Here is a 22,906-nt window from a genome sequence, read left to right on the forward strand (position 1 = left end):
GGATTCAATATTAACACCAACTTATTTTGAAGTGTAAATCAATTTACAAAAGTCAAAGCTATCTTTTTGCAGTAGAAGCAGCGTATTAGCTGTAAATGTACTGTCACAGGACTTCGCCATCAAGATCACTAAAGCTAAAGGCGCCATGTTCAGCAATGACTGGCGATTGGGTGTCCCAAGACACTTGGTAAGCGAACCGCCATTTCTACACATAGAAAGCTAGAAGCAAACCAGTGGGGGTGTTTTACCTGACACATCTTTCCTTCTTGAACCCTCTGTGAAAAATGCGAAAACTTGCATAAACCTAAGACCCATTTCCAATGTCTACCACAAACGCATTCAAAAAAACATTGACTTTTGACACAAGCGAAAATGCTAAGTATTAAATGCTAACTTATTTCCAGATATATGATTCATTCCAGCACACTTTTGAAAGTACACTCTTGGAGCTTTTTAAGTGATTTCTTTATTATTCGATTTTAAATATGAAATCTATATGTTTATGTACAACGACAAGACATTTAAAAAACACAGCAGGGCCTACCCTAAATTACTCCTATCCTTGTAATGCTTAAAATATATCAGGTAGCAATAAGATCTGTGCATCTAGGAGCTAATGGAGCCAGTCGTTTTTGTATTTTGTTGGCTTCAGGGTGAAAATGTTTCCTCCCTTCTTTAGAGCATCCCAGTGCTGTAGAATATCCGGTCTCGTACCGCTCCTAGCGAAAATAAAAGGTGCATCTGTCTGTGTTCATTTAACTCTTCTGAGTTCATGTCCTGTGGGCAGACCTCCTGTCTGCAGCTTTTGGTGGACTGACCACAATGCTGCCTGACTTCAGCTGTTTCAACCTATTGAGATTAGCTCCCAGCAGGACATCTCATATTGTCAAACCCAATAATTCTTCTTCAAGAGGATTATTCCTAGTCCATAAACATGTGGAAAGTTATTGATATTATTTTTCATATATAGTTATTTAAAACTGTCCTCCCAAAATTCTGAGATCTAGATTTGGTCAATGTCAAATTGAAGGCATAGTGTCTGAGGAATAAGTATACGGCATTTTAATATTTTTATTTTTCTGAAATTGGTTCTAATCCAATCCAATAATTGATTAACAAGAAACAAAATCTGGTATATATATATATAATGATAGACAAAAAATAGACCCTAAGGCTAGCTGTAAGCATCAAATCAACTACTGAACGTCAATCGCGCTGACCACGAGTACACCTTAGTTAGCTGTGGTTAATGTGAAGTCATAATGCACCATAATGTAGTTTGTTCATGGCCCTACACATTTAGCCCTTTAAGTTCTGCGATTATCCTTCACGCTCAAATAATTTCAAAGTGTTGTTGATAACAAAACTAGTCATAAACATCATAAAAATTATTGTTTGCCACAAGAGCTTATTTTCTGTTATCATCCAAAATCTAATGGAAAAATCTGTTGTTTGTTGATTGGAGCCGATGCCATGATAAATTCCTGATCGTCCAACAAAAAAATAACATTACTGGACCAAAGCTACATGTTTGACCTGGCCAGTTGCAGTGTCACTTTTTGTCGAGGACTGAGCTGGTTGCCTTCGTCCTCTCCTTTATTTAAACCAGCACTCGGGCCTGCTGATATCAGTGTGAAGAGGACAAAGAGGTTGCAGACAGGCCTGCTGTTTTAACACACACACATACACAAAACAAGCAATTGGCTCAAATGAAGTTAAAAGGAGAGGAAATGTATGTTGGTGTGTGTGTGGTGTGTTGTGTTGTCGTGGTTGTGTGGTGTGTGTGTGTGGGTGGTGTGTGTGTGCCCAACACTAAACACTTCAAACAAGCTCCCTTCACTGTGCACTTCCCTTGTTTTTGCTTCCATGGAAGTCATTAGAGCCAGCTCCTCACATAACTCAAGTAAAGTCTCTTATGTGAGACCCTTCCACACCCAGTCACATTCTTCTGTCTCTTGTTCAGGAAAAGGACAAACATGCGGCCAACAATACAGTCACTCTCTGCCTGCGCCTCCAGGAGCAAGATGAATCCAATTGTGGTGAGATGGGTGGGTGGGGTTTAGAGTCCCTTTCAGTCTGCAGTGTCACAAGGACTCCTGAACCATGGCCAACGGAGGCAAACAAACAAAGTCTCTGATGCAGGAAACACTACTGTAAATGCTGACCTCTACACAACCTCTTCCAATGGAAAACATATGATCAGATTTTTCCTTAGACAACAGTATGTACGGTTTTTAGTCACAAACAAACATAGGCCAGTATGCAACGATATAAAGCCAGACCAAGAACTAGTGTTTGTACAAAGCCCTGCCATGGACTTTTGTTCCCAGCAGATGATGGACTTGTACACCTGCCAGGTTCAAACCAGCCATCGCCCTTTTTCTGTTTTGCAAGTTAAAGTTAAATATAGCCTAAATTTAAGCTCAGTTCCCAATACTGTGAAGTCTCCCTGTAAGACACATTCTCTGGGGAAGAGATTCTCACGACAAAACGTTTTGTTATGATGTTGACTCCTTTGTTTAGTGATCTATATTGATAGGTTGCAATTCAGGGGCGAAAAATGTCCGGGAAAGTTTCCTTTATGGTTAAGGTTAATCTGGGAGAATTTTGGATTAATATCGCTTGGCATAAACAAAAAACATTTGACATTTCAATTTTTTTATTTATTTTTTTAAGAACAGGACAGTTAATTATTTTATGAACCAATTATTGTTTCTGAAACGAAAAACCAGGAATTTTGAGTTAAATATACTCATTCCCCCCCCAACCCCATCATTAAAATATTGACAGAATGCCCCCCCTCTTTATCTCAAGAATCTCACATAGCCCCATCAAAAATGCTCATATGAAAGGAGCCTTTCTCCCTCCAAATCAGTCTCTCATTTGTTTTTTTTTTGTGATCCAGTTTCTTCTCGGAAAAATCATCTGTGCATGTGATGGAGGAATACACAGTGCCTGTAGGGGGTGTGGTCTCAATAGCCATGCAGTAAGCAGTGTGCTATGGCATGGATATTCAAGTGTACTTGAATGGCATCTGTTTGTTTTAGTCAAGATTATGCTAAAATATACTTTCCCCAACTATATTTAAGTTCCCTATGAAGAGCCAACCTTCAATTTTGAAAATTCCCAGTTAATTCCCATGGAAAGTTTCCGTCTTTGAAAATTCCCGGAATTTTGCAACCCTAATTGAAACCAATAAAAAGGCAAAAATAATGGCCTTCCACTTAGCTTTTCCCACTAGAGTTTCAGGAAAAAACAAAAGGATTATCTGTGACTGTTGGCATACTTCGGCTATGGAAGTCTGAGGGTGCAGGTTGCTCACGGCTCTGGGTTAGTCACTTTTTTACAGTCATCTGCATTGACAACATGCAAAAGGATTTTTTGTCATATTCACTGTTAAAAACAAGTTTCTTTGTCCTATAAAAAGCTCATTTTATTTCCACTCTGACACCATATACAAGGAAACATGATGTATAAAGGAATTAAAACAAGGGTTATTTTGGGGGCTGGGAGGTGGCTTGGATTGATAGACATTTTTCACAAACCTTTTTCTGTAATCTAAGCCTGTAATTATGTGCAACACCAGATTCATATATTTAACAATAGAAATGTATAAAATATTGTTCCAGGGGAGCAAATCCCAAGACCCACTAGATAGTCCAAGGTCCACATACCATAGTCTCACAAAATAAAGGTTGAAAACACTGAACCGTTGTCTCTTACATCACGATCAGGCACTTGGATAGCATGTCTTAGAAGCACAAACAATAACTGTAGATGAGACATTAAGCAGTAGCATATGCAATCTAATTTGAGTTGGACTTGTGAAGGCATTAAATGCTTTTCTGGCAGTAATACAGCAGTAAACAAGAGGCATGTAGAGGCGATCACGAAATCATAGCTATGCTCTGAAATTTTGAAATGGAGATCCGTTGAGAAAATATAGGAATGTAAAAAAAGGGGAATCAATGTAAACAAATCCTTTTAAAAGCCAAGGCAAGAGTGGTAAGAAAAGTTAAGACTCAAGGCGATTATTTTCAATTAATTAAGTCTTGAAGCTTTGCATTCAAAGCAGGACACCTTGACTTGACTGTCATCTAACAGGCATCAGCCCCCACGTCATGATTAGACATGAGAATCTGGCACATTGATGTATCAGAAAATCTGCCTGTAAAAAAAGTTCTGAAACACGGCACTCAAAAAACTGTGAGGAAACACTGAAAGAGTTTCAGATTAGAAGACAGTCAACCTGCCAAGATATGGAAAGAGAGCAGCACTCGTGGCGAAGATAGTTTAAGAGTTTGTAAAGAGCTGCTTACTTGTCGGGCCTCCCTGCGCAGCCCCTCGGTGTTCCTCAACCAGCAGCGGCTCAGCTCGCTCAGCTCCAGGATGGCCTGCACCTTCAGCCTCACCGTGTCCCCCGACTGACGGATCATCTCCACTATCTCGTCCCGGCTCTTGTTCTCCACGTTGCGTCCGTTTATCTCCACCAGCCTGTCGCCAGGCACCAGCCCCAGCGCCAGGTCCTTGGTCCCGGCGCCAGGCTCTGCAAAGTGGACGACACGCCTGTACACTCCTCCGTCAGGGCTGTGGTCCAGCATGGTGGTGCGACGCAACGAAAACCCGAAGTCGCCAGTGTTGCGCCGTTGGAGTTCCAGCTCACGGATCTCTGGTGCGCTCGGTGCGACCACAGCCGGCAGCTGAAGCTGTGCGGGGAAGGTCTTGTCGACCACCTCAGGGACGTAGACTTTTTGGGGCTCAGGTGCAAATTCAGGCTGCTGCCTCAAGCTGTGTTTGCGGAGCATGCTGAAGACTTTGCTCTCCACCTGCGGGGATGGGGCAGAAGAGTTCTGGCCTGAGGGGGTGGAGCTCTCCGAAGGGCTCTCTTCTTTACTCTTCTGGGAGAAGGAGAAGCGTTTCATCATCTGAGAGGAGTTGGTCTTGGCGAGGGAACCGAAGTGAGCAACGCGATCCCGTACCGAGCCTCGACGTCCATCTGATCCTTCCCCGCCCTCCCCCTTCAGGTCATCGGTGGAGCTGGCGGCGCTCAGCTGATCATCAAAAACCATGCTGCTGCGGTTGCTCAAGCCATCCGATTCTATGTCAGTGAGGGTGAGCTCGTTGCTGCTGGCCACTTTGATGGGAATGGGGTTGGAGATCTCCAGTTTGGTCTTGGACTCACGCTTGGACTCCCTCTTCAGGTTGAAGAAGCCACGACGCATGCTCATTTCTTCCAGGCTGCGCAGCTCTGCTGCAGACATCCTCTCCTTCTTATCCTTCTTGTCCTTCTTACTCCCTTCCCTCTCCTTGTCCTTTTTCATCAGATTAAACATGGTGACAAACTAGACGATGCCTTTCCGTCCACCGTTAATCTATTTTCTCTACCGAGATGGAGGTCCAGTTCAAAGACGCTTGTGTTGTAACCGACAGGGACAAACCCCCTGGGGAAAGAGAAAAGGAGAACAAACTGTGTCAAGCATATAAAATATTAATTAAATCAAATCTTGTTTTTAGCTGGACACAGCTAATAAAACTAATATATATTTAAAAGCCGATAATATAATGTTTTTTTTAAACAATCAAAAACATTCAGATTATTGATGTGACAATATTTTTGCCATGACTTTTAGGGCATTTGTTAAGGTTTGGGATCTTTTAAGTCAACATTTGTTGAGCTCTCTTTGAGAGCTCTTTTTGTTATTAGCAAAAATATATTTGAGAACTTAACACTGTGGGGTGCCTTCGCAGAGTCCGAAAGACATTAGATTAGGAGGACAATATAACGTGCTGTCATCTGGACAGCAATATCTGCTGCTGCACCACCAGACTACAGAGCAGCTTCTTCCCTCTTTAACTCATCTTTCAAACTCCACCTTCAAAAATAGCTTTGTTTTTTTCTGGTGCTGCATAAAGGGACGACAACTGCATTTTCTTGTGTAACCCTGTGTTGTACAATGACAATAAATCAGCCTGGGACTTTATCAGATATTACATTATGTGCAATTACATATAATCATTTAAGTATGATATTGCCTAGATTAGTGACATCATTGATAACGGGATATAACTACTAACGGAAGTGGCGAGCGTTTTAAATATCTTACTTCCCAGTAACATCTGGCTATTTTCTGGTTTATTCACTTTGTTGCAGAAATCTGCCTCAGAAGTCTCACAGCATTGTATAAGGTACAGGCCTACATCACTAAAGACCTCCAACACTCTGATATTTCATTGGATGTGCTTGGAAGGACCAAAACACATTGCTGGACTTGTCTTTTGACGGGGTCTCTCCAAACCCTCAAAAACTAGGAACTCTTCCTGCCACAAGCAGTCCGCAGATCCATCCATTCAAAATCTTGGAAAGAGCAGTTGCCAACCAACTCCACCATCACATGTCCAACCATGAGCTCTATGAACCCTTTCAATCTGCCTACCGGACCCACCACAGCACCGAGACCGCCCTGATCAAAATCACCAATGACCTCCTCACCAGAACTCAGCTGCCAGGGTTCTCACACGCACCAAGCGCTGGCAGCACATCACCCCCACTCTCTTCAACCTCCACTGGCTCCCGGTCAAGTCCTGCATCACCTACAAATTCCTCCTCGTCACCTACAAGTCCCTCCATGCCCTCTCCCCTCAGTACCTCATAGATCTCCTGCACCCATACATCCCGTCCCGCACCCTTCGACCCTCAGACTCCGGCCTGCTCTCCTTTCCCCATTCAATACAGTGCTTCAGGGTGCTGAAACATTACCACTCATCGCCTCAGGATTAAGTTGACATTTTAGAAAAATGTAGTGCTTCTCAATGGATTATATAGGAACAATTAAACCAGAACAGTAATACAAGTGTCCTAAAAGCTCCTTTTCACCAGAGGTGGAAGAAGTGCTTGGGTAAAAGAATTTTAGAATACTCTGTTACAAATAAAAGTCCTGAAATCTAATATAACTCAAAAGTAAAAGTGCAAAAGTATTAGCATCAAAATATACTTAGATTACCAAGAGTAAAAGTACTCAAGTCATTATGCAGATTGGTCCATTTCATTCGATATGTTTTATAATTATTGATAATTAAAGTGTTATCAAAGCTGGTAAAGTTGCAGCTAGTTTAAATTACTTTTTATACTGCAGGGTAGCTTGCAAATGTTATTCCAGGTATTCAAGTAACAAAAGGAATTAAATGAATGTAGTGGAGTAAAAGTATACTATTAACATTTGAGTTGTAGATGGGTAGAAGAACAAAGTAGCAACAAATTAGAATACTAAATTTAAGTACAAATCCCTCAAAATTGTACTTGAGTACAGTACTTATAAATGAGCTTTGTTACTTTCCACCTCTGCTTTTGAGTCAGTGACTGTTATCTTTGACTACAGACAGGGCCAGAGTGAATGTCAGCTTTAGTGTCAACATCACTGTGTGTGTGTGTGTGTGTGTGTGTGTGTGTGTGTGTGTGTGTGTGTGTGTGTGTGTGTGTGTGTGTGTGTGTGTGTGTGTGTGTGTGTGTGTGTAATAACCAGAGCTAGGGGACATTAAACGCTAACGGTGCTGCTGTTTAATGCTTTCTTCTGTTTATCTAATGGCTGCTGAGGGTGAAACGATGCTAACACCTGGCACTGAAGCATACACAAAGCAACATTTATTATCCCCACTCTGCATTTAATGTGAAGTCAGGGGACAAAAAGCATGACAGCGCTAAATAGGTGTAGCTTTTCGGCTACATTAGCGAGCCGAGCTACCGTTTCGTAGGTGGAGGGTAACGTTACCTAATAACAAATATTTGCCATTTTATTAAACCGCAAACAAAAAAACACCAGATATAAAAGCCATAAGTCATTCATAATGATTTTCTGCAACTTTGGACAGAGCCACCTAGCTAGCTAAATAGCTTGATTGGCTCCAGCCACAGCCTCGGTTCTCTGCCCTCTTCTTTGGTGGGGCAAATCCTGGAACAAGAACAATATACTGGGATCCTGTGAAAATTACCCAGTGAGCCCGATCGCCCGCCTGCCTCCACAAGGCTGGCTTCAAACACCCAGTACCCCACACACATGTTTATGTAGAAAGAAGTACTCACTGTTCTCCAGGACAACTATGGAGCACCGCTGGTGCCTTGTTTCTGGGCGCAGCTCGGCTCGTCAGGAACAGAAGCCGCAGACTGGCTTTCAGCTAGCGATAGCCGGCTGCTCCCACTGCCAGCCCCGCTCGGAGGCGCCCTGCAGCAGCCAAAGCCGCTCAGCGCCCCTTGCCGGGCAGACAGGGGGCTACAACTCGCATTTCGCACCACCCTAGTAACAGGATCAACACTACTAACACCATTGTACTTCAAGTCACTTTGTGCCAGACTGAAACTTCTAACATTGGACTAAAATGGGATTTTGTTAAGACATGCATGGTCCCCAGAGGATGAAATAATGGCTTACACGATCTCTTTCATTTACCTGCAGCTTATAATAAATGTATTTTGTCAAATATCTCTCTACCAGATAGTTTGGCACAACATTTGTGGTGAATATTGGTGGTGACCCCCGGATTTTGACTCACCCGATGATGGACATTTGTCACGTGTGCAAACATTCATGTTCTCCTCAATGTCAATTGCATTGTTGGAATGTAAAAAGTAAAAAATGTGGATATACTTTTACTTAAACATTTTTTAATATACTGTACACAGCATTTTAAAACATATCTAAAATTGGCTTCACATTGACAAACAACATTTAAATTATTTGACATGTATTTCCTACTGATATCCTAGAATAACTATTTATCGTGAATATATCATTTACATTTGACTGATAATACTTCTGTACTTAAGTAACATTTTTAATTCAGAACTTTGTAATGGATTATTTCGAGACCATAGTAATTTAACTTTGACTCAAGTAAAGGGCAAGCATGTTTTCCACCAATGGTCAATTGTTCAATTTGTCTAATACTTTTCTAAATGAATTCCTGTTGCCTTTATTTCTAGTGAGCAAATATTGCATGCTTCCACAACTAGTCTTCTTGATTATACATAGACCTAACATTAACTGTCATACCAGCCTCCAAGAGTTGAAGATACAATGTAAGTTTAGTCACTACCAAAACAAGACTACTATGATATATTATATATAGCTTAGTTGCCTCTCATTGATAACACAGCTGTAAATAGAGGTAAGTTAAGAATTTATGTTCTCAATCGTCATGTGTGGGATTGAATATTAAATAGGAAATAGTTGAGAGAGCTGTGATGACCTATGTTCACAGATTGTTTAACATTTTGTAATCTAAAGTATAATTTGATGATGTTCTTTACCCTTATCTGGCCATAAAGAATTCCTCACATGTTGAAACATAACATAAACTTAACATGTACATGTTATACATTTTTATTTCAATGTTTCACAAACAATTACTATTACACAATTAAGAGGACATTGTATTTTACAACAGTATTCAAACATATCAATGAGAAACATCCACACATTTTTTAGCTGCACTCAGTTTGTTACTATGGTTTGTGATGTGCGATTATGTTTTACTTATTTTTTCATCAATTTGCCTTGACACCAAAGTGTCTGCTGAACAAAACTGAATTTACTTAATTTATGATCTGACTGGGCATGATTATCAGTTGTTGATTTTCCTTTAAGAACCAATATTATGATTAAATGTGTAGCATGTTATATAAAAGAAAACGCTTATTTGTTGTATGGATACACATGAAATGAATATACAATATCAAGTAAATATCAATTAGCATGGAATCATTAAATGGTGTAATGGTTGGAGTCAGAAAAACCATGATTGGTGTAAGATGTGAGATCAGCCACACGGGGTCTACACCTGCACAGAGGTCAGGCTGATGTCCCCATCGATCTCCAAGGTGCTGATTTGTGTGAGGGGAGAGAAACGATGCCTATAGTTGTGGGCCTGCATCCCATTGGCCACAATCCTGAAGGAGTGACTCTCACAACAGATAGTCAACTGAAAAAAAAGGAAAAGAGGGAAGTTATAGATTTCTAAATAACTTTAAAATGGGCTCAGTTGAGTACCTGATTCTGATTGGTCAATTTGGACATTCAGCGGTCTGCTCTTTTTCTAGTAGACCGTTGCTAAGAACAGTCTGATCAAGGGGCTATGTGCAGTCATATCAATTTGCAGAAATATAAAGAAAAAAAGGAATGAAAAGAAGGAAAGAAAGTAGCCAAAATAAAAACACATTGGTTTTCCTCATCATAAAACACCATCTAACTTTGCACTGATGCAGTTTAATGTAACAATTCTAATTTTAATTAAATAATTATATTGTTATTGATATGTTTTTACGTTCATGTTAACATTTTATTTGACTGTGCTGTGAAGTCCTTTTAAAAAAAAAATGCTATACAAATAATTGACGATACAATGATGTACTAAATGCAGCCCCTATTATCAATGAAGTTCCCCCTGGTCAGTGTGTGTGATCAGTGTTTGCAGTGTTACCGTGAAATGCTTCCCCCGTTGGAAAGGCATCACTCCGCCTCGCTCCTCATTGCCCCACTGCCCCCCATTATTGGTGTTTCGGACCACAGTGTTCTCGTCGAGGCGTGCATTGTAATGCAGAGCGATGCCATAGGGATGGCTGAGATTCACTTTGAACCTGAGAGGAAAGACAGAGCACACCATGATACTGGGCCTTCTGAATGAATGCTTACTTAGATTCAAGTTTGTTTGTTTTGTCTTTGTTTGTTTAAAGATTATTTTTTGTCCACCATTACTATTATTCGAGCCTGGGTCGTATTCGCAACCCAGGTTAGTGGCCAAATCACATGGGGATTACATAACCAATGAACAAATAAAAGTCTAAGAAAAGGGGCCTGAAGACAGCACTGCCTTTTTATAAGGAAACACAGTTAGGAATTTTAAAGTGGCCCTAAAGTGCTTTTTGTATTTTTTCTCTTTCCTCTAGTTAGTTAATTAGGTTTTGGTGCATGTAAATGGTCTGCGATGGGAAAAATCCCAAAGTTTCTACCAGAGGGAGTTTCTCTCCCACACATCCCCCCCTGCCTGAAACACCTTGATTGGACTCCTTTGTTTATGTAACACTTGTGCTTCTATTGGCAAGTGCCCCAACACATTGCATGTGATAGGCTAAGGGGTGGGAACTCTCTTAGCAGTTGACCAATCACAACAGAGCCGGCCAGCTATCCATCAGAGCAGACTGGGCTCTAGTTTCAGACAGAGGGTGAAAAGAGGTGCTATGAGAAGAATAGTGCTTTTTGAACATTAAAGCATGTCACGGTAGAGGCATTAAATACAAATATGTATGTATATATATATAGATATATATCTATATATCTATATATATATAGATATATCTATATATCTATATATATAACTCTGTAGCAGAGACTAAGCCCCAGTACATGGCCCGTCCCAGATTTAAGTTTTTTTACAGGTCAAGGTCATTTGATAAATCGCAGGATCGACTACTAAACCAATTAAAAAATCAAAATTGAAGAACTTTTTCCTGAAAAAAGCACATTGGAATAAATGTGTGTGCAACCAACAAAGAATGTGGGTTTCAGTTTTATTTTCTGGGCAGCAACTTCTATTACGGTGCATCATGTGACTTCTTGACTTAAAAGTTGAGAAACCTTGACTAGAAACTTTGTTAAAGGAATGAGGAAACCTGACCACAGGAAAACAGAACAAAAGGCACAGTTCCCACACCAAGAGTTAGTCATGAGTTATGGGCAGGATGAACCAGATCCAGCAGCTCCTGAGGGTCACGCAGGTCAAAGACAAGACATCAACATGTCACACAAACCACATATTGTTTCCACTTGAAGCATGGCTAGCACAAATATGTCAGAGCTTGAATACACTCAATGGTTTGGGACTTCTCATCCTTTTTGCATGTTTTGGGACCATTGGTAGTAAATACAAGTTTAATTTAGGGGGTATTTGAGGATGTTTTTTGTTGTTGTTGCTTAGACATGTACATGTTTCTGTATAATACATTTAAAAATAGAGAGTTAGTCTCTATTTTTAAATACTTTCTGTGCAGTGTCTGGGCCCCTATTCTCAAGCTTCAGATATTTTTTCTGGGTGTCCCATTTCTCAAATCTCCATTCTGTCTTGTGATGGTTCTTGTTTTTTTAACTGTGAATACAGGTATTAAATTGAAGGTGCTGATTAATATTCCGGCCAAATTTACAGCAGACAATTTCTTCTTTATGGTTAAAGTTGTCCAGTTGAGAACAACTAAAGTAGTTTTTTAATCAAATACTGGACTTAATTGCGATATGAGGTACTTAAATATGATAAATATGGTCGAGAAATTTCATTTATATATTCTGAAATGGGCCATTAGGACATTTAGTACTTTTGCTACTAAGCATATTTTGAAGACCTACTTGGCAATAAACCTGTTTCTGACTCTGATTCTGATCTGTATTTGATTATCTGTCTTTTACTGGGTTCAATATTAGTCCTTATTTCTGATTTCCGCTACATGCATACAGTAGGCGTCAGTTTTGAGGTGAAGTGTCGTATTGTGCCAGTTTTATAATTTGGCTTCATTGGTATTGGGTCAGACCTGATGGCCTCGGGGTGAACCGTCCCCTGGATAGTGATGGTCCGGCCAGGCATTAGTCCACCACTGATCATGCTCTTGTATGGGACAGCCTGTACAGAGAGGAAACAAGAATAAAGGACTGATACAAATATCCATTATTAAGTTAATTTATTGATGACTAGGGACTACAGATGAAAAATAGCCTCTTGGCTAAGTCTGGCACATTTACAGAAGTGTTCATTAATGTGCACTGTCCCTGTTAAATAAATGAATAAATAAAAAATAAAATGAAATTTGATGACAGTGATGATGGTTTGTTAAGTTGTGAAAGTCCAAAATATATCAGGTAACAAAATGTCGTAACGTGTGGGTTCACAACACATCATCCTGTTACACACCTGTACACACACAGTTCAGAGAATGTCACCAAGCCTGTTCATTATGACAAAGAAGTCCCAATTTGGATCACTCAATCTTGTTTACTATAATGGTTTGTACCCAGAATTAAGATATTAGGCTGATGCTATTGCCAGAAATGTATTAAAAGGATGCCAAAATAACGTCTGGTTACGTATGGTAACCCTTGTTATATAAGCACAGTGGAGCCCTTTACTGGACTCTATGGGTACTCCCCCTTATCCTATCATGCACGCATTCCTTCACTGAGGCTTCCATAGACGTAGCCGGCCCCTGTGCGGGCCTACCTGAATGCGCGCGCATCCACTGCATCGCCCGCTCACTGCTATCCCTGTACTTTCTCTTCAGCTGAGTAGCATAGGACACCCCCGTTGCCCCGCATCGGTCAGCCCGGATGTTTAAACAACTCGGGTGCGCCGATAAAGCGGTGGCAGGACGAGATGGCTGCTGCATACACTTTCACTGTGGAATGAGCAAGCCCTCTGTCCACCAACAACTGTAAGTACGACAAAATAGACCCCAATTTACAAGACAGGGGCTCTATTTCTCACTCCTCACACCATCGCAGGAATCCCAGCCACTTCGGCCTGTAACAGGCTGTGGTGGATCCTGCTCTAGCTGCCTGGATAGACTGAATAACGCTATCAGACAATCCACCCTGCCTTAGCCTATCCCTCTCAGGAGCCAAGCCTGGAGAGGGTGGCCCAGAGTGGGTAACGCCCCGATTGCACCTGCCTCCTGGGAGATCGCCCCCCAAACTTGGGGGAGCGCCCAGGGCTGGCCCGCCTTCATCTGTGTCATCTCTGAGTACCACGGCGCCCCTACGCGATCCGGTGCCACCAGGATGACTGACAGACGTACCCGCCTCACTCTCCGTAGGAGAGGAAGAATGAGACATAACGGTGGAAAGGCGTAAAGCAGCTTCTTTGGCCATGGCTCGTGTGCAACGCGTCTACCCCCAAAGGCGGGTCGTCGCTCAGAGCCATGGAGCACAACAGTGTGCAGTGAGTGTTGCGCCCTGGCTGGCGAACAGATCCGTTTCACCACCTCCGGTTGAAGCGCCCACTCGCCTGGCAGGGGTCCGCCCCTCGGCATGAGGTCGCCCCCCCTGTTCTCCAGACCCGGAATTTGGAGGGCTCTCAGAGATAACACCACCTCTGCAGCCCATAACCACAAGTTCCCCGCTGCCACTGTGGTGCTGTTGTCGCTCCTGACCATTACATGTTTTCCCTGGATTAAGGGTTTGAAATGTTGAGGACTAACACTGCTGCCCGTAGCTCTAGGAGGTTGCTGTGCCATGTCTCTGTTAGAGACCAGCGCCCACCTATAGCTCTCCCCAGGTAAAAAAACGCAAGTACTTTCTGTGTTTTGGAGCAATCTTGACATAAAAGTAAGCGTCCCTCAGATCGATAGTTGTAAACCAATCGCCTGGCTGCACCAGTCCCAGTAACTGTTCACAGTTAACATCCGGAATGTTTCGCGTGCAATGTGGAGATTCAGACTGCGAAGATCCAGAACGGGTCTGAATTCGCCTGTCTTTTTGGGAACCAGGAAGTACAGGGAATAATGCCTCTCTGTGTTGCGTGCACACAGCAGACACTGCCTGTTTTTGCACCAAGGCCTGAACCTCTTCTGAGAAAAAAAACTGGAGTGAATAACTCAGTCTCAGCGTCCTGTTCATCGACTCCGTTAACACGTAGCTGTGACTCCATTCCCCATAACACTATGATAGGGGATGTGCAACCAGCTGTGAGGCCCCAGCGATAAAGCTGTGGTACTCTCTGGNNTTTTTTTTACCATTTTCAGACTCTTAAAGACCATAGGATGTAAAGATTAAACAAGGAAGTAACCAGCCATTTATTTGATAATGATATTAGCTGATTCTTGCGACCCTGTGTTTCATTTAGACATGTATCTGTCATACTTTCACGCTTACCGAATAACTAACAAACTGGGATGGATTTTTTTTTGTACTATTTTCTTACATTTCATGGACCATAAAAGTAATGGATTAATCAAGAAAATAATCAGATTTGATCTTTTAATTGAGGATTTAAATAATACCCTATACTACACGCCTGTCATTGAGACATTTATCTTTCATACTTTCACACTTGAAATGCAGGATATTGCTCTGTTATGGATGAGCCCTTCCTGTTTGTTTCTTAACCCCCTGTTCCGTGGGAGAGGATGTATAACAAAAGTATAACAAAAGTCTGATGGGGGTCTCGAGCCCTCAACGTGCTCACACACACACACACACACACACACACACACACACACACACACACACACACACACACACACACACACACACACACACACACACACACACACACACACACACACACACACACACACACACACACACACACACTTCCGCCTGATAGCATCTCAGTGCCCTTGCTGGTGTGTTTAGTGCTCTGATTCTTAACTAAACCACAATGAGTCTCCTCATCCCCCGTAAACACTGGGGCTTTATGAGCAACAGGTGGGTTTGGATAAAAAAAGAATTAACACCATGTCCTTCGACTTCATTCATATAAGGGACCTTATAAAGTAATATCCGCTAACAGCATGCAATACGGAATAAAATAAGGGAATTTCTTTATGCTGTTAACTTGATTGACTACACACTCCTTGCTTGTCTTCGTTTGTTCGCATTCTTGTACTGGGTGGGATCTTATGTCCCAAACACTCGGTGAGGAAAAAAGGAGAAAAATTCCACCTCTTGTCGTGTACTTTCAGGAAGAAAAAATAACAGTGTAACATTTTTCAAGAGCGTAACATGTTGACATTGAACACGCACTGTTTAGCTGTTCAGGGTGTCCTTCCTGAGGAGCACAATAAATATTTGTGTTCCCTGAATACCTGCATGTTCTCTTGACGATCACTTCTTCTGTATTGTGGATTTCTGAGACGGCCGAACACTAGAAGCGGGGCCTCTTTTCTACGAGGGGCCCCGCGGAGTTAAGGGTCACTGGTATCAATTTAGTCTGAACAGGATGTGACCGCTTCTAACTGAGCCCCTGCTTCTCAGAAACCCAGATTCTCCTTCCTCATATATCCCTCCAGCCTTCCATGTTATGATGTATTTTCGGCATTTGCATATATTTAGGAATTACAAAAAAGATTAGGAGGAACTAAAAATGAGGTTTGCAAGATTCTGAAAAGTAGGAGAAACAAGCCTAATTCAACAAATCATGAGATAATGCTAGAAAAACAGGTCGTAAAAATATCACGGAGACGCTTACCATCCAGATCTTCTGGTCTCGTCAGGTCAATCACCCGATGCACCATTTTCCCAGCATCCTCCCCGAGCTTCCCCAGGTGCTGGCTCAGCGTCTCATAGTGCAGACGCTCCTGCAACACAAGAAATAAATAGAAAATGTTATAAGCTGCAAGTGAATATGATGCAACTGAAGCATTGCTGATTTCATTCAGTCATTTTGTTCACAAACAGCTTAAAAGACAATCATCAAGGCATAATGGAGATTTGTGAAATGGGACACGCTAATAGGTATCTGAAACTTTAGAATAGGGGCCCAAACACTGGAAAGAAAGTATTTAGAATATACATGACTAAAATATCTGGAATTTGAATGATTTCCTCTTAAAGGTGGGGTAGGTAAGTTTGAGAAACCGGCTCGAGATACACTTTTTGTTATATTCCATGGAATGCTCTTAACATCCCGATAGCAATGAATATCTGAAGTGCTTTGACAAAAAATCCATAAAAAAATGTCATCTGTGGAAGCCTGTGGCGCTGTAAAAAGCACGACCAATGAGCCGGCCCGGCTAAAGTAACTGGATGGCCTACCTGCCTGTCAGCCTTCCATCTGTGCACAAACTTATCTCGAGCCCTCATTGGTCATGTGCGCGTTCGTGTGTGTTGGAGGAGGGGCTCTGTAAGGAAGTGGCAGATTTTTTCCGGCTGTGTATTTTCAAATTCTAGCGCACTCGAGCTGGTTTCTCCAGAATGACCTACCCCATCTTTAAGTTCATGTAATACAAAGAATTATTACAAGATTAAAAANATAGTCAACATCTGGAACGATTTGCGTGCAATGTGGAGATTCATACCACGGAGATCCAGAATGGGCCTGAATTCGCCTGTTTTCTTGGGCACCAGGAAATACAGAGAATAATGCCGCTTCTCTCTGTCTTGTGTGCGCACAACAGACACCGCCTGTTTTTGCACCAAGGCCTGAACCTCTGCTGAGAGAAAGCCTATCTCCTTTCGGGATGATAGTTTTGCCTCTCTTATGCCTGTAAACGGAGGAGGGGTGCTGGAAAACTGGAGTGAATAACCCTGTTTCAGCGTCCTTTCCATCCACGCCATTAACATGCAGCTGCGTTTCCATTCCCCGTAACATTGCATCAGGGGATGTGCCAACTATTGTGGGACCCCAGCAATAAAGCTGTGGTATTCCCTGGTGAACCGTCCCGCCGCAAATGTTCCCGTGAAGGGAACATTTGCCCATGGGGGGTCGACACGGAAAGGGCCGACTCTCTACTGAGGTCTTTGAACGCAGAATGGTGCACTCCCTCGGGAGCGTGCGCTCAGCCATGATGTTTTCACCCGAACAGTGAAAAACATCAAGTGGAGTCTTCACACTTGGCATAACTTGTTTCCTAACCCTGTTACGCCTGCCATAATGTCCCTGTACCCTCTCTCCGCCTTACTAACGCCTGACGCACTCCCCCTTGCAGAGGGGCCTGAGGGTGAGCCAGCGTCCTGCTGAGGGGAAATCAGCGACACTCCCAACACACCCCAGATTAATTGGCCGCCCGCAGCCATCCTGCACCCCGAGCTGGAATATCTTTAATCCAGGATAATCAAGCAATCTCTCGGCCACGCGGCACGCGGGGGCAGGGAGGGCCAGGGACACTTCTCCCCTCTGGACACACACCCATGCGTGGGCCTGCATAAGCAGATGGGCCGCTAGGCTGGTCCTCGCAGTGGGGGTACACCGGGACACTCCGCGTCCGAGTGGCCCCTCCACCCTGAGGATACCTGCCCAAGTAGCAACTGTAGCCCTTCGTTTTTTTAAGCCACGTGGCCTCCCACACACCGCCAGATGTCGGCGGTAGCGGGGCAGGCGAAACGAAGGCCGGCTGTGCTGGAACGACCCCGGGACGTAGAAACCCTGAACGGAGGGAGCGGCTCACCGGCCCTCGGAGGTATTGGTGGGCAAGCGGCAAGCCCTGCCACGCTCCGCCGCCATAGCGCATCAGACCGCGAGAAGTCCTGGAACGAGGCCGACCTCTGCTGATGGCCTTCCCTGGCCAGTCAGCGGAAATCACCGGCGACGAGGTGTCCATTATCGTCACCGCACCCGGCCGAAACGTAGCACCCCTCGAACACCGCCACTCTGTGCAGGAGCGGCCTGGATCGACGTCAACCAACGGCCAGGCCCACTCGCAGACCTGCTGATGGAGGCAGGTTAAGCCATCCACGTGATCAGACCCCAGACACTCGATACAAACCGAGTATGGGGGGATCGTCAACCTCCCGATAGAACCAGGACACGAAGGACACGGGCGGCTCCCCGCAGATGAGTCCATACCTGTTCGTTTGTGTTCTTAAAGAAATCTTTCTTGTCGTTTTATTATCCATCTCTCTTCACACTCAAAGTTACTTTCTCCGGTATGCTGCTTAGCCTGAAGAGAAAGGGATAAAGAAGTAAGCGGGCGAGGGGCCGCCCCTTTAGTGCAGGGATGCGGCCGCATTCCAGGTAGGCCCCCCAGTGGCCCGGCTACGTCTATGGAGTCTCCAAGTAAAGGAAATGCCGTGTATGATATGGATACGGGGGGAGTACCCATAGAGTTCCAGTAGAGGGCGGAGCCTGTGAAAAATAAACAACATAATTTATGCAGATTAGTAAAAGTTCTAACTCAGCTTGTCAGGTCAGTCCAGCAAAATGAAAAACTTTTTCTACTTTAAACCATTGTCTTAATGCAGTGGTTCCCAACCTTTTTGGTCCCCTCGTGGAACCCCCTGAGCTTGGGTCGCCATTCTTTAGAACCCCNAAAAGTTGAGCAATGTTCAACTTTTGAAGCGTCGGCGGAAGCATCAGCCAATCAAATCATATGCCAGTACAAGCTCTAGCCAATCAAACCGTGTGCTTGTGTGTCCGGGGCGGGAGATTCATGTGATTGGTTGTTGTTCGAGTTTCAGACACGCCCGCCGGCAAGCTTCAACGCACGCCGCTATGTGGACGCTGCGTAAGGGAGGGGGGGGCCAGTCCATGTCAACAAAATGAGTTTGAAATCCCTGTTGTAGAGGCATTAGAGCTAGCCTTTGAAATTGTTATTTCATTAAAATGCTCACTGTAAGCAGAAGCGGCCCTCTCAGAGTAAATCCATGTTTAATGTTGGTGTAAATGGGCTGTCATGTCGTGATGACCCAGCTCCTGCACTCAGTAAAATAATGATTCCCTGCTTGCATTTGGTAGGAAAGGATAAAAAAGTAAAACAGTTAATTTCATTGCTTCAGCATTTGTGTCTATTTAAACTAGACGTATCACTTTAATGTTCTCACACTCAGCAGAAGACATAGCTTTTTGCAAAAATAGATTTGTCATTAGCTTACACTAAGTGTTGCTGTTTATTTTGTATCAAGATGGCCAGGTTTATGGCTCTAAAAATGTATTTGTTGGTTGGCTTGCTGCTTTGGCTTTGATGTTTTACCTTTTTCTTAGACAGCTTAGAAGATAACTGACAAGAAATAAGGGGAGTGAGAAACAAAAGGTCCCAGCTGGGTACACACATCAGATGTTGAGCTTTAATGGGCAGTTTCTCATGCCACCAGGTGTCTATATCTGCCATTGTTGTTGTCTAAATGTAAGTTTCACAACCAACTTTTCAAATAGTTATTTTCACCGATCCTTTAAAGATCGAAAGCAAACATTTTTTACGAGAATTTACTGATAAGTATCAGCACATTGCCAATACGTTTAGTTTGTCATCTCATGCAAAGAGACAAGTTGGGCATAAGAGCTTGCAAATTGTCAAAGGCTTGTTGCTTTGAATTTGATTTGAAGACTCCTTCCTGCTTCGATAGTCCCTTAATTGCTTTAAAAAATAAAGTTAGACAAGCACAACATCAGCAACGATGTAAACACTATGCTTGCTTTCCATTGTTGTTCAATCTTGTTGCGCTATGCAGGATCTTAGTTTGAACCAGAACTTGACATCTTGTTCCACACACCATGACACCCCTCATAAATTGTGAAGCAAATCCAATTCAGCTGTACGTCAACATCCATCAAGCTGTCACTTTGGGAATTGGTAGAGAAGCTCCTGTGGATCCACTAAACCTTCAAACCACAACAACAAAAGACGGCAACATAACACAGAAAGGAGGATGTTGTTACCCGGCATCACAATAAGGACTTATATATTTATATAAATTGTGTTGAAAACGTTCAAAGTCCAGAAAAATAGGTAAAGTTAAAAGCAGATTGAAGGACAAGGACATCATTATACTGTTGGATAACTAGTCTGTCACAATGGTGTGTCTAAATCTTTTCAAGCCCACAAAATAATCACTTAAATGAAATGCAATGTATTTTGAATGCACAATAACTAATAACAAGATGTTATGTAATACAATTATTGCAGTTATTTTGACCATAAGCATTTCTCTGGGATACATGTGCCATCACCTATATGAAAACAAATGATTAGAGGTTCTATTGTTTTGTGGAAGAATTTAATGTATAAATAATTGCATATGTTTTTCAGAGGGTTAGTGTTATGGGCTTAAGGTGTGCACGACAAATTGCACTGTGAATTTTAAGGGCCAGTAAATTGCCGTTGTGCTGAAAGTCTTGGTTAAGAGTGCCATAGTAAATTGGATAGCTACTTGATTTAAGGTAATGGTAAGAAAAGGAAGAATATGTCACTTTAAATCAAGCAATGAAATGTCTTTTTAATTCATTTAAATGACCGAGTAAAATAAAAGGAAAAGTTATGATATAAAAAAACATGATGTACTGGATGCCATGATGACCTTTTAAGGCTCCAGAGAGCTAACAATAAAAAGTACCCATCCTTATTTTCTCATTAGCAACTGTTGCATCAACAAACTCAATTCGCACCTTCTCTGGACTCCGCGGCATAACCTGCTGTTTCCAAGGTAACTGAGGGAGTCTTCACAGTGCACTGCGCCATAAAGGAGCCCGAAACAAACGAGGATCTGCATTCACGTCCTTGAAGTCGATCACATGACTGTCTCAGAGTTTGAGCCTTGTAGTGACAAAAGCTGCACATGTGGAAAGTTGAGGAGGAGTGAATTATTCTTTTTTTTCTTTTTTTATGAAGGTGAATTTCACCTGCTCGCTATAAGAAGGCTATACAGCTGATGTAAGCTTGGGAAAAGGAGGCTGGGAACATTAGCCGTGTATCCCCCAGGGAAATGACGAACTGAGATGTATGGAGATAATTATTTCCTCCAATTTTCCGGCCGTCCTCTGCCCTGGCCTCCGCGTCCCAGCTATGACTGACCTCTGCTCCCCAGAGACCTGTGTGTGTGTGTGTGTGTGTGTGAGAGGATGTGTCTAAATATATTTGCTCTGTAATTAATCTTTACTGATTATTTTCTCGATTTGATTTTCCCTTAACAAAATTAAGATGTATAAAGCAAAATAGAAAGTGGGAAATTAAATTCAGAGCAGATTTTGTGATGCTACTGTTACAAAAAATTATGAAATGTTAATTTAACTTGTCAATTAATAATTCCACTTTGCTTGTGTATTATGTATAATACAATGATACAACGGTACCAAAAGTCATGAATAAAATCCTAAAAAAAAGGTTTATTTAAATGGTAAATTAAGCTTTTTATCACTCTATTTCTTTTCAATTCAATCAAGACATAAGGGAGAAAACACAAGCCTTTAGTTGGCCATTGAGGTCTTCTTAGTGCAATGTGGAGTCTTATTTCTTAAGAAGCATACAAAAAGGTTTTCTGCCAAGCAAACTTATTGTGAGATTGAAAATCATGAAAAAACGCATTAGGAAAAAAGAGAATAAAACATTACATGGCTTTTCTACAATTCATTAGATATGTATTTTAAAAAGCTTACCAGTTTGGTAAATGTAATGATTTAATAAAAAAATCCATGTGTCTTTGTAAATGTTCAGGTTTGCCCTTCCTTCTTGATGAATAATTGAAAGTTCATAACTTCCAGACGTCAGAACCCTAATTCAGTCTAAACAAGTTGTGAAGGGTGACCGGCATGAGAGTGAGGGATGATGATGGGCTTCTCGCGTCATGGCAGCCCTGAAGATTTCCTCCCGGCGCAGGGTTGAAGGGTCATCCATCTCTCTGGGCAGACAGAAAGACAAATAGGCTGACACTCTCCTGTGAGGGGCTGTCATACATCTATCTCATCATTATTGAGCTGCTGGGGAGCGGCACCCCATCAGCCCTGTGTCACTGACGGTTTTTTCATTCAACCGTTCTAGGCAGGATCAGATAGCGACAAGAGAAGGAAGCTGTGTGTGTGTGTGTGTGTGTGTGTGTGTGTGTGTGTGTGTGTGTGTGTGTGTGTGTGTGTGTGTGTGTGTGTGTGTGTGTGTGTGTGTGAGATCCCAACAAGAGGTTTGTCCCGGATTGGAATTTAGTCGGCAGCACTTAAACGTTTTTGCACGTGCAGGTTTTGACGGTAAAAATCAATAGCCCTTGGGGAAGTTAGAAGAGCCGTTGTGTAATAATTGAAGGACATTTTCTAAAGGAATTTGTGTCGCTTATCAGATGAAGTACAAATATTTCATAGCAATGAAACAATCATTAAACCAACAAAACATAGCTTGATTACCTGAAAGATGTTATACAAGATGAGACCTTTTTCATTTTAATGAAATAATAAATATTGGTAGGAATATTAAAAAAATCTACCGCTAAACAAATAATATTATAATCTGAAAATCAAT

The 22,906-nt window shown here is 42.3% G+C and overlaps 1 protein-coding gene and 1 pseudogene across 1 annotated transcript in view; both read right to left on the reverse strand.

Annotated features, from left to right (window-relative positions):
- Window positions 1-4,195: 4,195 nt before the first annotated feature.
- On the reverse strand, window positions 4,196-8,205 carry LOC104964618 (unconventional myosin-XVIIIa pseudogene; annotated as a pseudogene).
- Window positions 8,206-9,345: 1,140 nt separating this feature from the next.
- LOC104964617 (galectin-9C-like) overlaps window positions 9,346-22,906 on the reverse strand; it is an 18,659-nt gene continuing 5,098 nt past the window's right edge. The window contains exons 4-6 of the mRNA XM_010793451.1: window positions 12,569-12,657; window positions 10,471-10,627; window positions 9,346-9,972 (exon numbers count right to left, since the gene is read on the reverse strand). Coding sequence (XP_010791753.1) covers window positions 9,826-9,972; window positions 10,471-10,627; window positions 12,569-12,657 — 393 coding nt within the window. The 3' untranslated portion in view covers window positions 9,346-9,825. The remainder of the gene's footprint in view (window positions 9,973-10,470; window positions 10,628-12,568; window positions 12,658-22,906) is intronic.

The sequence above is a fragment of the Notothenia coriiceps genome, unplaced genomic scaffold (genome assembly GCF_000735185.1).
Source record: "Notothenia coriiceps isolate Sejong01 unplaced genomic scaffold, NC01 NC01_scaffold00037244, whole genome shotgun sequence".
Taxonomy (NCBI): Eukaryota; Metazoa; Chordata; class Actinopteri; order Perciformes; family Nototheniidae; genus Notothenia; species Notothenia coriiceps.